Below are 14,656 nucleotides of genomic sequence, written 5' to 3'. Positions count from 1 at the left end.
ATGTTGTAAGACAAAATGCACGTATACATACTTTAAATACACTGTTGCCCGTAAAGTTGGAATAAAATATTTTACCTCTTGATAGATAGAAATTATTGATCAGTCTCTTTCAAACAGTGAAAATTAAACCACACACAACCTGACGTGTATAAACAGGAATAAAAAGAGGAATGTGTCTGAAAACAAAATTATTACAACTTTATTGGTGACAGTGTATATCTATTTATGTAGCACGTATCAAAACAAAGTTAGAAAATTGTTCACGTAGCAAGCAAAAAACAGAACATAAATCATATAGAAACACAGCAATAAAGGAGAAAAAAGTACCAAACAAACCACATAAAGTTGACCAACAATGACAATCCTTCTTATGTTCATATCAGTATTGTACTTTTTGACCACAACATGTTTGTTTTACCCACAGTAATGATGGTTTTCAGCTTTTTCTCAGCTTGTTTTTTTATTTTTATTTTAAACTTGGTTGCAGATTTCAGTGGGATTTCGTGGAACTACTGCTTAAGGTCATGAACAACAAGCAACAAGTTGTTGTTTTTTGGCGTGCAGATGGGAACAAGGAATCTTTAAAATGTTTTTTTTTTTTCAACACTAAAAGATGCCTTTTCTCTACTGTCCCATGATCTCCTTCCTCCTTTTCACTTGAATGAAGAAATCGGGTTCATGTGATCAGTTTGAATTTGGTGCTGATCCAGATATAGATTTAAAAATTAAAAAGAAATGAATCATTCTACAAACTTGCATGCTATCACCGAGTTTAAATATGGGACTCCGGGGTGTTTTTTAGCTCAGTTGGTAGAGCAGCTGCCCCATGTACGAAGGCTCAGTCCTTGCCCTGGCAGGTTCGAATCCGACCTGTGGCTCTTTCCTACATGTCATTCTCCATCTCTCTCTCCCCACATTTCCTGTCACTCTTCAGCTGTCTCTATACAAAAAAGAAAATATATTTATATATATGGGACTCTTTGGGTCCATCATGAATGTTTTATGACTTAACAGATTACAACTTAAGACCTCATACACTCTCTACAAACTGTAGAGACGTGACTGGTTTTATTTAGCTCTCTATTTATCCCTTAAACTCTTTCTATTGTGCAGATCAAACAATGACCTTCCCCTCTCAGTGGACGGGACTGTCAACACAAAGCTATTGAGGAAATTCTTCCCTGTTCTCCATTCAGCATAACAGGAGTGAGTCTGGCCTATCACCAGCCACTTTAGAAGGGATTGTTGTTCACTCAGCATCGCAGTCAAAGTAACTTTCCTCTTTCCTGCTCTCTGTCGGTCCATCCAGATAGTCTTGGTGTGTTTTGCTGAGGATCATAAAGACATAACAACAATGTCTCACATTTCGATCAATGTTATCCTTCTGCACACTTACTGGGGTAAAACAGAACGAAAGAAATAGAAAGAAATAGTCAGCAGCAGTGAGGTTTGTGGATAGGTTGTCATATTTATAAAGGCACAATGCTGTTGCTGAGTTTTCCAAATGTGAGTGTGTTGTATTGGAGCTACAGTCAAAGCAAATCACATTCACAATTTGTAGATAGTGCTTCAGGTAATAGTGAAAGTTCCCTTTAAAGTTCCGTCTGATTGTCTCGTTTTGTCAAAATATTTCATTAAACCCATTTGAGGACATTCTCCAACAGTGAAGTATGAAGTCAAAAGACAAGGTGATCACTTGAGCAGCCCTTTTATCATTGCAGTGATGGAGTGATAGAAGAGAGCATGGTTAAATTAAAGTGTTATCTCCTATTATCCTGTTAGGTTGGTAAGTTGAACTTAACCTGAGGCGCTTGCTGTTGATCAGTACTTCACAATCATACACTTAAAGTGTGAGAGTCTGATGGCCTACTGTTGGCCACAGAAGAGTTTTTTGTTCAGGGTCTCGCTGAAGGCAACTTCAGCTACAGCTGTTTAGAGTGGAGAGATTATTTGTCATTTTTTTATGAGCAGATTTCTCAGTCGTGTATCTACCCGAGTGTTGTTCGGATCACAAGACCATCTCCCCCAAGCTGAACCGAAATTATCAACCACCACCAGAGAGAGAGAAAGCTTCTTTAGAGAAAATAAATCTCCTTACACTTTTCATGATGCTTCCATGCTGTTATTCAGTTATATTTGTAACCTAAGCTCCAAGAGGATGTCTGTAGCATGTGGTTGTATTGTAGCACACTTGGAAGTCAGGTTCAAGATCCACTTAATCCTTTTGTCGAAACTGTCACGAGAGGGTTTTTTTTTTTCTTGAAAGACATGTTTGACTCTGTTTGCTGATGAGAATATGTGAGGCTGATCTGTCTGTCTGCTAGTGCTACTGTTGAACATACATCTCTAAATACATCTATTTAAAGTCATAAATTTACAGCTGCTGACTTTTCTTTGATGCTTGTTAATATAGATTGTATTGTAACCTGTGATTTAAAAAAATAACTCATGTCACCTTGGTTTGATGCAGGTGGCATGTCTTTATTGAAATTTCTTCATGTTTGCTGCGTCGTAACGATAAACCGGCAGCCACAGTCTAATTAAACTTGTGCATGTCACATTATACCCAATTCTCTTTGTGCGTTATACAGTCAGGTCAGGTGCAATCATTGAATGAGATCACTATTTACAGGTCATGACATGTTCTGCCTCCACTTATTCAGGATGTTACTTTATCCAGCATTACTTAGTTACGGATAAAAGCAGGTCGACATCAGCTTTGATGAATGAGTACAAACACTGTCAGCTGTGTTTGTGAACCTCCCGGCTAATAAACACGGGTCAGAACCTGTTGATATAATGAATGGCACACACGTTTTCTTAAAGATTGCAATTTGTAAATCTACGTAATAAAGCAGACAGCCCATAAACTATGATAAATTGCTGGTTGCTTTGTCGTGTATCATTTTCATAGTGCCATAGTAATCATTACACCTTGCCACGCAGACAAAAAGAACTGAAGTTGTCAAAGTTTGTCATCATCTTTATTCATTCACTGACTCCTTCCGTCAAGATTAATAAAGGTAATTTAAGTGTTGGAAGCTAGAGCACAGTGTGTATTGAGTTTCCAGTCATTTGTTTCTTTAATTTCTGCATTAAAAAGTCAGAAAGACAAACTATTTCAATAAATTCATACACTGTAACTGTTCCACAGACAGCTCATATGATCTCTGCCTCTTCTAGGGTTAAGTTAAGTTCACCAAACTGAAACAGTTAAGATCACCCCAGTGGTCGAGGTGAAGTGTATGTACTGATAAAGAGAAGTTTACCAAAAGTGATCTTAGCAGAGTTTTGAATAAAATTGATGACATTGCAGGTCTCACTTCTTTATTTTCTTGCACCGTCTTCAGAATATTTACATAAATACAAGCTGATATCTTTGAAAAGTTCTCATGACTTGCACATTAAGTTTGAAATGTCCCGTTTAATGACAAAAAAGCTCCAAGACCAAACCTGCTCGAGGCTGATAAACACTGACAATTATGCTCATAGTAGAGAAAATGAGCAACGACACAGATGGTGCACAAGTCGTCATTGCTTCTTTGGCTTAGCTAAACTCTGACTATAAGACTGGGGCAAACAAGGATACATCTTATCTACTTTCTCTATCTAAGTCCTTGGAAAAGTCAAAGACTGTGTGTCAGGGGTCAGCACTGTGACACAAATTCTAGCCCCCCTGCTGCAGCTCAGATGGATATAAGCCCGTTTTCCACATGCCTGCATCTGCAGCTGTGCAAGCTCATATCTAGGTTACACAGAAGGGTTTTTTCTCTTTTCCACAAAGAGAAAATATGCCATGATTACTTAGAAAAGAAAAGAGCTGAAATGGCTAAAAAAGGAGATAAAAAAAGATTCCAAGAATTGGTTCCACCTGGTCGATTGAGCTATATAGTGTCAGCATGGTGAACCATGTGGTGGAGTATGGGGGTAATTACATAGGTATGGCTATGTGCAACTGCCAGTAGCATCAACCTTGGTGGTTTTCTTTTACATAGAGATACATTGAGGCTGTCAGAGCCTTAAACTGCTGCCCAGAGACAGGAGGTTACATACATAATATACATTCATAGCATAATACATCAATCTTTTACTTTTAGTTGAGAACTTTTCCTTTATGTCTGGCCTGCAACACAAGGCTGAATGTGTGTGCACACCTCACATGTACAGCCAGTGTGTGTGTTGTAAAGGTTTTTTTTTTATGTGGACTATAATATCCTGGGTCAAGTATCAAGAGCTGAATTCCTTCCTACCGGGATATTTATGCAACTCATCACCCACAATGCTCATTTTAACGCGACTCAACCAGCTCAAGTCTCTTTTTGTCCACGGCGGACAAAACTGGTCTTTCTGCTGCTATTGAAACAATGGCATGGATTAGTGTGTGGGCTCATGTCTGCCAGTGAGTTGTGACGTCTGAAAGAGTTGAGAATTTGCAGAGATTTTCACTCTTCTTTTCCCCTCTTGAGTCTTGGCTGCGTGTAGAGCTCTGCAGTGGTTTTGAAAACCTTGAAGTCAGGTTGCTGATCAGCAAAAAACTGAGGACCAGAGCAGCCAAAAAAGCTGTGTAGCAAGAGACAGTATTAGCCTCCGTTTATGGGATTTCTTGTCCCGGGTAATGCGTGTTTCAGGATAAACAAAGATCTTAAACTGCAGATTAATGGAAGTTTGTCCATCATGGCGTCATAAAATTGCGCTCTCATAGTCTGAACATCAAGTGCCAGGTGCTGACAGAGTGCATATTTGAGTGTAGTCTGTTGAATGAAAAAGAAGCTCATCTTGGCATCAGATCCAGGTGTTTCTGCCCCCCTCTAATGCTTTCTTTCACCCTCTGAAAACATTCTTTAATATTTTGAATGCAGCCGCAGTCTGAAGGATAAGGCAAATATTAGTACATTCCTGCATGTAGTGGAGAGAACTGTGTATCAGATGATCTGTCAAATATGACAGGGCCAAGGACATGTGTGGACTCTCTTTTGAAAGATATTTTACCTAACAGAGCCTCTGTCTTTCATGTGAACACACACACACACACACACACACACACACACGCAGCTGATAAAAGACTTACTTTTTAACCACATCTCCCTCTCAAGGACGTATTGAACACAAAGGGCCTTTTATTCCAGCCCAAATAGTCTAATGGAGACACTGTTGTAGTTCCATTCCATGAATATGCCCTTGTTGCCGGGGAAAATATGCGTCATTGATATGCCTCTCATGTAATCAATTAGTACTTCTCGACATGGACATGACAAACCAGGAAAAACCCTGAAATGGCTAAGCTAGGTCATTAAGATGACGGTGTTGAATATCTTAAAGAGACAACTTGGCTTTAAGGATTTTAGGATTTGTTTTTAAGCCGGAGCCAAACACAGGCAAACTCCTGGATGTCTTTTTTCATCTCTGGTCTACAAGTATAAGGATTGAAAGTAGAGAAAGAGACCATGTCTTTGCTTTGACAAAGCAAAGAGTAGTAACAGAAGAAGTTGTTAAGACACAGTCCAGTAGCTGTGAAGTGCAGATGTGTGATTTGGCAGAAAATGTTATAAAATTTCTGTTTTCTTGGAATGCTGATGTATAAAATAGAACAAAATAGTTGCATGTCCTGTTGAGATGACGTCTGTCGAGACGGCAACAGTGTGTGCAGACTGACAATGAAGAAAGTGGGTGTGGGTGTTTTGGCATGTGTCATGCTGATAATGTCAGTTGCTCATATTTGTTACTTGATCTGGTTCAACAATGAGGTCAACAACGTTATTCAACACTGTCTACATACTTAAAAAGCTACTCTAGTCCATATTTTTCTACTTAGAATAAATTTAAGAATATTGTTCAGATTTTACAGCTCACAGCGTTTTTTGTTTAGGTTCAATCCCACCGTTCTCATCAGTGTTGTTTCCAGATGTTTTCGGCATCTGTTCACTCAGGGCAATCCAAACTTTTCTCGTCTGTTGTTTCCCGTTGGTGGAACTCATAACCAGTTCCTACAAGATCAGGGGTGTCCCTCTCTACCTTCAAAAACCTCTTGAAGGTCCAGCTCTTCATAGAATACCTTCTCTACTAGCACTACCATCGACTAAACATGCTAAATCTATCCCTTCTAGGATTGTTACTTGATACTACGCGAGTAGTACTTAAAGCTGCACTAACATGTCCTTATCGCACTGTAACTTTACTGTTTCTTACTTTTTTGTAAGTCGCGTTGGATAAAAGCGTCAGCTAAATGACTAAATGTAAAATGTAAAAGAGTGAATGCTGGTGGTTGTATCAGCTTTATCGATAAGAATCCTTTGAAAAACTTTGCACTCTGTAAGCTTAGAGGAGATAATATAAAGCATACACATTGGCAATTTAAGCATTTTGTCAAGCAACAAAAATGTCTGCAAACTACAGGCCCACTACTCTCCACAGGCCAAATTGTGCCCACATACAATTAACATCTCTTCATATCCTGCACTGTTCTGTAAAACAATGATCGATGTCGAGTGTTTCATCAAGACTGAAGGCTGTATAATGTTTGAAGGCATGACTACCCTCAGCATGAAGCTGTTGACTTGTCACTGTTGACCGTTAGCTTGCCTTTGGCTCTGACGTCTCAAGAGAAAATCCGAGCTGAATCTGGTTGAATGCACTTTAAAGATACTCTGGAGCTTTCTTAGAAGTGGTTGTTTACAGCCTATGATTTTGTGTAGCGAGATGGTATCAGACCTCAGGAAGTCAGTTGGCTAACGCCTTTGGTGTTTACACTGCAAAGTCCATATTGGGCTTCTTTGACCCATTTCTGTAACACTCTCTGTCCAAAACATAGAAAATGATGGATTTATACAAATAAACATTGTGCTCAACTTAATATAACTAAGCAGTGTGGTGCTAACATAATTCAAAATGTTAACAGCTTAATTTCCTTCTCTCCTAGCAGTTAATGGCAATTTTTTTCTCCAATCTTTGTGTGTTTGCTTTGAGATGTTACTAATTGAAATGGCAGAAGCTTCATGTTTTCAGTCAGAGGGAGAGTCATACTGAATATTGAATCTCACTTCCAAAAACATACAGTATTGTTTCAGTGGGTATTAATTAGAAATAATAATTTACACAGCTGCCGGTGTGTCTGACGATAATGTGGGCAGAATATTTCCATTTTGTTTAATTGAGAATGATACAAAAGACTATATTTCTCAAGTCCTGCTTATTTTTGTCTCAATTTCCTGATGATTTGTTTTGTTTTATTATGCAATCATGGATAAGTTATTTAGGCAAGCTCATTTCTGTACATTTGGCTATCCATCCAAGTGCGTTTTCCCAGGGCAATCCATATTCCTCGTCCTAAATGTGGCTGAGACTCTCTGATTTATAGAAATCATTTGAGGAGTGCCCTAATTTTAGCGCAAATGTCATGTTGCCTGATAAGTAGCTCTCCCTCCGAGTCACCTGCACACTTGACACACTGGTTAATATATGTTTGTATGCTTTTATGTTTAAATTCCTCTGTTGAGTCAGGGAGTGCTGTCTAGCATCACAGAAAATACAGAGTCCTATTTTGTGCCAGTTTTTTTTTAGTTCACAGAGTAACAGCAGTACAGGAGAGTAGTGAGCTGGACAGAACAGCATCATTCTTTCAGTATGATGAAAATAAAGATGTATGCCCCGTCCTCTTAGCACAGTCCACAGTTACAGGAAATAGCTGACAGCAGGAATGCTCCCTCTCTCTCTCCTCATCTGTCTCTATAGGACTCAGCCCCACTACTGGTTGGCTGGCTTCTCCATACAACAACTTCCTGTAAACAAGTCATGCTGCCAAGCACCCTCCCATCCTCCACCTCTGATCTCTAAGGATATCCATTTGACCTCCTTATGCACCAGAACAATCACTTGGAGCCCTTTTTGAAAGGGTCATTGCAGAATTTCAAAAAATGATTTTCAAGGGCAATGACCTGCAGTTTGAGGTCTGATATGAGATTAAGTCCAGGAAACGTTTATTAGAAGGAAGATGTCATGTTTTTTTTTTTGTTTGTTTGTTTGTTTATGCTGTGACTTGTCATATTGTTAAATGTAGGATGCTTTAAACAATCAGAGCAATGCTTTTAGCACCAATAACATAATTTCTTTCACCTCTGCATATATGTTGGCATGACATGATGAAGATAGGAGGCGCCTCATCTACTAAGGCCTGAGTCCTGGCTGCAGAGTTCCAGCTTTTTTTTCCAGCTTGGGCCTTTTGCTTCACGTCATCCAGCCTCTCTCTGCAACAGTCAGATAAAGATAAAGATAAACCCTTATCAAAAATATTTGTTCATGTTGTGTCTTTAAAGGACCGGTGCGTAGGATTTGGTAGCATTTAGCTCCCCTTCCGCCCCCTCACATCACCCACTGCTTTCTAGCATGAAGGAGAAATATGTGGAGAAAAAAAAACACAGTGTTTAATTTGTCCATTCTAGGTTACTGTAGAAACAAGGAGGCCTAAAAAATTCAGTGTCGTCAGACAGGCAGGGAAATGTGTTTTGTTGTGATTAGTTTGAACCCTCCGATGGGAATGTTGCCAGTCTCTGTTAACCACCGCTGATTTCAGACTGTATAAAAACCTTCCAGTTAATTAAATATCTGCAGCCACCTGAAGGCAGCCTCTGAAATTAACATGTTGTGCTCAAGTACAGACACACAATGATCCACTGTGGTGAGAAAAAAAATCACTAGAGAACCTTTATGTGTCTGCACATCACACTGGTTAATTATACCTCTGCATTCTCCTGGTTTATGTGTTACAAAACCATCAACAGGGTAGCAGCCATGTGAATAATGACTTTCTTTCCATATGCTCTCTGGCTGTGATCCAAATGTGCATCGGGACTTTGTTTAAATATTGTCAGTTGAGCTGCTTTAGTGGCAGCAATGTAATTCTGTCGTGTTTGATGTTAAAATAGACGTTTCTTAAATCGGGGAATAGCTGTGCTTGAAGCACCAGAGTTTCTCTGGCACAACATTGTCTTCACACTGTGTTATTTCTGCCACTTGCTTTTGGTTTGTCGAAATTTGTCTGCAGTGTTTGCACTGAAGAGTCAGCAAGGTAAATGTGACCAAGTAATGTACTTTGTTGGATTGTTGTTTTTTTTTATCTTGCCTTCCGAAAAGTTGTCAGCTCTACTTTTATGTTAATCTGTGATTGAGGAAAATCAAATTTAGGGTTGAGAAGGAACCACCACTGACCTCTTGTGATGTGTAATTTTATTTCATATTTTAGTAATTAAGTTTGCGGTATGGCTTTCTGTTTTTTTGCCTACTGAAATATTTTGAATGATTCACCTCCTTATGTTTGTCCATCAGGTGAGTGGGCGGTTTGCAGACAAACATGACTGCCAACAAGAGTTCGAAGGCTGTGCCTCGTGCAGGAGGGGGTAAAACTCCCAGGGACGCCCCAGACAGGTCAGTGACATCTGGGACAGGAGTGGGTGGGCTGGTTATTGTGCACTTCTAGTCATATCACATGGTTTCATAGTGGATGCTTTGTTCTTTTCCTTTGAGGGAGACAAGTGCTATACTTGTAAGCCACAGCCACAATGCCACCTATGATCAGTCCGCAGTAATTATTTTGTTTTCCCACTCATGGGAAAGAACTACCAATGATTGCCAATGATGATAAGACTTCCAAAGCTTTTGCAAGTACAATCCTGTATCCTGGACGAGGGCCCCATCCAACTTTGTACTGTGAGTAGTGAGCTGAAGCTTGTGTTAGCACGTTGGGAGCTTACAATGTCCTGCTGGGAGAGAAAAGCAGACTTTGGGAATGATATGTGATATCAGGACTATTCATTCTTACAGTTTGTCATTCTGTCAAATTTGACCAAGCTCAAAGGTTTCTTTAACCAGGAAGTCCTCGTAGGAACAGGCAGACTGGTAAGAAAAGATACAGTTACACCTGATCATTGTACTAGACAGCTGTGCGATGTAGTCTGTGTTTAACACTGTCATTATTAACTGTGGTGTAATCTAATATATAGTAATGCTATATTCTGATTGGCATGATTCTTGTCCATTCATTCATAATTTTCTGTGGTGATGAGTCACACAAGACAAGATTTCTTTCACCGCAAAACATAAAGTAACCTGTGCTGTGGCAGCTGGTTTTCTGTATTTGCCTGTGGTGTAAATTAGGCCCACCGGATGTGGAAAACCACACAAATAATGTTAAAATTATAATGTGGATAAATGGCATGCAGTCACTGGCAAATGTGCACGTTTACCACAGAGTTGTGGGATGCACATTTTCCCAATGTAAACTCCGTGAACGTTAACGTGAGGAGAACACTCATCACAGTGGAGGTGCCTGTATTCCTCTCTTGTGATAATGTGCATTTAACCTCAGCCTCTTCTGATAAATTTATTTGGCATTGCAGTAGAGCCGTATTAACAGCTTGCTGTCCTCATGGGCTTGTGTTACCCTAGATTCTTAAAGATCACGTTTAAAGCTCACGAGGCAACAATGCTTTGCAGCTCCATGTTTTAACAGATGGAGGGAAATTAGTTGTGTTTGATCATCTTACACAATGCATTCCCCCCAGAACTGTGAAGTCAACCAGGGATCAGTTTCTAGGACAAATTACACCTACACTGAACTGTGTAGCCTCAAGAGACACATATGGCTACATGCAGCAACATGTAGCCATATGTGGAAGAAAACAATACAAAGCAATTTGAAAAAACTTGTTTGAGTCTTGTTCTGTGATCTTCTGCAAGGAAATAATTTATAATCTACCACATACAGGATCATTCCTGCCTCCTGTTTGATGTTGTATTTGAATAAATATCCTGCACCTCAAGTAACCACAAAAGCAATCCAGAGAGGTGTTTTAGCAACAAAGTGAGAGTTACTGTGAAACATGTTTTCTACACCCAGAAATACACATTCATCACATTTATCTTATTTACTAATATATATACAATTAAATATATTCTGTGCTGGATTAGACTGACAGAACAAAAGTGCTGATGGATGATAAAGTTTACATATGTTGAACTATAATAGCAAAAGTGCTGTTTGTGTGCACAGTCTTCTCCCTCCATCCTGGTCAGTAACGGGAAGTGGCTTGTGGTTAGCATGCCCTGGAAGCCTGAGTAAAAGCCAGAAGCCAGGTTGTAACTGGCATCCAGTTTTTTTATACAGTACTATATGTGTGGCCGGGCCCGTCCCGGCCCATCTGAAGCTAACTAAGCTTATTTTTACAAGCATGATCCAGACCACCAGAACCCCCTAAAAGTCCCCAATCCTTTAAATAGACACAAATTCTGCACATATCTTATTTGTGTGTCTAATCGAAACGTCTTCACACTGAAGTTTATATTTTATTTTACTCTAAATGAGGTTGTGACCTTCTAAAATCTGTCTTAGATTGTGGCTGATTTAACTTTTGCAGTTGATTAAATCTGCTGCCATGTTGACATCAATTGCACTGAGTACAGTGCAGTAATGATGTAGGAACCACATGCAAGCAAACAAACGTATAAACAATGATACGAATTACACAAAAACTAAATAATATTGTCCAAAATTAGCATATATGCAATTGACTATGTTTGAACAATGTCACCCAGTCATAGATTGCAGACTTAGAAGTAAGGAAATGTGAATACAATCAGTCTGAAAGTTTAAAAAGACACTCTATAGTGCACTTTCTGTATATAAAATGAAACATACAGTAGATGTAGATAGTAGCGTCTCTTTGTAACACCCACAAAACACAGCACGAAACCTGTGGAAACCTTTTATCGTATCATCATGTTTTCGCTTGTTTGCTGCCACATTTGTGGAGTCATGGTCAAGTGTGGAGAAACCCAGAGACTGTCAGACCAAAGAGCAACAATTTATAGTAACTCAATAAGCTGTACTGTTACTGGGATTAAAATCACATTACTAACTGTTTGGTCTGGTTGCTACTAAAACATTACCATGGATATTAAGCTTCAGAGACACTGCTCCCTCTCTGGCTTTGTGCATTAACCATAATCCTTGGCAGAAGTTTAGCTAGGGAACCAGAACAATTTTAATTTAAAAACAACTTCTGATAGCTCCTTCCTGAACCACTGCAACATGTCATGTGTTGGACTGCTGATCAATATAATATCATTATGTGGCTAGTTTGACTTATTGTAGGCTGATAGATATTTTACCTGAGGCTAGAGTTTGTCTTGAACTGCTTTCAAGCTCAAGTTATTATATAGTATAGTCGCATTAATAATCCAAGAAAGGTTATAATCAGAGCTCAGTTTATTCAGGAGTAGGAAAGATGATATGTTAGTGTTTGATACAAACCTAAATTACAAAAATACGAAATATGAAAAACAGCTACAGTGTAGAGCTTTATGTGAAGTAGCTGAAGAAACTCTAGAAACAGCCATGTTTAATGGTCTCAGGCAGGGATACTCAACTGACTCTGCCCAGGGGCTACTTTGCAAAATGACAGGAGGCCAGTGGCCAGTTATTAAACAAACATTAAAGGTCCAGTATGAATGATTAATGGAGCTCTACTTACAGAAAATGTCAGAAATGAAATATAATATTCATATTTCATTAGTGTATGATCACCTGAAAATAAGAATCAGTATGTTTAAGAATTAACTTTCTTTATCTACAGACGCCGCAGGTCCCACAGAGTTTTTTTTATGTTGAACAGCCATGTTTCTACAGTAGCCCAGGATAGACAAACCAAACACTGGCTCAAGACAGGCCGTTGAACTTTTTGCGTGTTTTGAAGCCACCATAGCTTCTCCTTCACTCTTGAAATGGGAGGGTGAACAAAGGGGGTTACAATCCACAACTACACCACAAATTCTACACACTGGTCCTTACATTATATTCATCTGATAAAATCAATATACATTAGGATCATTAATGTGGCAGAATAAGACAACTTCAAAGTTCTAATCTTCCTTTTTCTTGCAGTTCTCCCGGGTGGTTTAGGATTGGTATGAGGTGCCAGATTAAAGGCAAAATTATCTTCCTATTTGACAGTGGATTGTTTTCATTGTCAACCGTTCAACATTTGCTGTTCTCACTCATCTGTGCCAAAAGACAAATCCAGTCACAGCAGCCCCACGCAGGTCGGGAATCAGGAAGCAGCAGATCAAGAAAGTGTCACTGCTTCTGCGCACTGCACACATAGGCTTATATGGAACCTCTCATGTAACAGCCCAGGAACATTATCAATCATTTACTAATGAATGCAAACAAAATTATTTATCCTTACGCTGAGTACCACAAGTCTACAGGAAGAGAAAAGGCAACTAGGACTACATTATAGTGTGTTAAAAACCATGTATTAGTATTTATTTTGTGTTTATAAGTGGTAATTAGGAGGACTTGAAGTAGGAAGGGTTCTTTTGGAGGGAAGCAACTTGTGGCAGTGGACATATTTGTGTCTGTAAAATGTTGTTTTACCTCTGCAGGACTATTTGGGGTTTTTTACATGGGAATGAGTGATGGCAAAAAGCATAACTGTCAGTGTTAGCCAAACACATTCTGACATTCCAGCAGTTCATATTAATCAATAAATGTCAAGAAGCACACAGCAGTGGGCCCCCACTTCATAAGAACTATAGTATCATATTCACTTCATCCTTGTTAACCAAGCTGGGGGAGAATCAACAGCTCTTAGTTCATATATTGTATCAGTCTGATAAATCATAATATCCAAAGTATTATGATTTGAAAAATCTACTCACTGGGCTTCAGAATATTATAAACCAACAGTAAAAAACAGTAAAAGCCTCCAGACTTCCAGCTGTCATCTCGTATTCTCATATTTCTTTAAGGGAAGTAAGATAAGATGCATCCATCATGCTTGCAGCTTGCAGGTTACTAACTGTTATAAAATCCTCCCACCCTGAAGCAGGAGGAGTGAAACCAGGGAAGGGCAGAAAGGTGTGAAGCGAGATCTGTCTCAACCCGCACTGTTGGATCACAGTCCGCTGCCCTCAGCTTCCTCCTCCCATAACGCTTGTTATTCTAACCATAGCTGTGACATCAGATCTCCCAATACTTCACTTTCGCAAGACTTAGCCAGATTCCAAGTTATGACACGGCTCCTCAGAGACTATGAGTATTACAGTGTTAGGGATTTACAGGGAAAGTTTGTCTGTGGAAATCTTCAAGGAGGTGAACACCGTGAGAAAGTGTTTGTGTAGTGTGCGATGTACAGTCGGCAGTGAGCATGGTACTGTTGTAGTATCACTGAGCTGCAGGGATCAAGAAAGGCTTTGAGGAGCAGTGAAACTTTCACAGGTGAGACAGCTGTAATAAATCTAGCTTGGCATATTTCTTTCTGTGTGAGGTCTACGGTGATTCTCCTCAAGTTATTTTGATTATGTGGAAAAATCCACAGTGGCATTTTCATGTAGTCTGTATTTCCTTTGGCCTTCACTTTAATCTCACCCTGCCAAAGACAGAATACTTTCCTGTGGTTATTCTAAATAAGTGGCTCAGGTTTTCATTTTGACTTTGATCTTGGAAATGAATTCAGAATCGTCAGCTGATTCTTTACAGTTTTCTTCCATCTGTTCCACATCGACTTTCTTTTCATGCTGTGGATTTATTGGCAGCTCCTGTGAGTTGCCTCTTTTCGTTTATTAATATCTTTCAGGTTGAAATGTGTTTTTTTTAGAGATACAT

General features: G+C 39.3%; 1 protein-coding gene across 2 annotated transcripts in view; it reads left to right on the top strand.

The window, feature by feature from the left end:
• dennd2b (DENN domain containing 2B) overlaps positions 1–14,656 on the top strand; it is a 49,008-nt gene that overhangs the window by 5,526 nt on the left and 28,826 nt on the right. For both annotated transcript variants that reach the window (XM_010730995.3, XM_010730986.3), the window contains exon 2: positions 9,319–9,417. In XM_010730995.3, coding sequence (XP_010729297.1) covers positions 9,344–9,417 — 74 coding nt within the window. In that variant the 5' untranslated portion in view covers positions 9,319–9,343. The remainder of the gene's footprint in view (positions 1–9,318; positions 9,418–14,656) is intronic.

Source organism: Larimichthys crocea, chromosome VIII (genome assembly GCF_000972845.2).
Source record: "Larimichthys crocea isolate SSNF chromosome VIII, L_crocea_2.0, whole genome shotgun sequence".
In the NCBI taxonomy this organism is placed as follows: domain Eukaryota; kingdom Metazoa; phylum Chordata; class Actinopteri; family Sciaenidae; genus Larimichthys; species Larimichthys crocea.
Note: the sequence above shows the minus strand (reverse complement) of the source record. Positions and strands in the feature narration are given on the sequence as shown.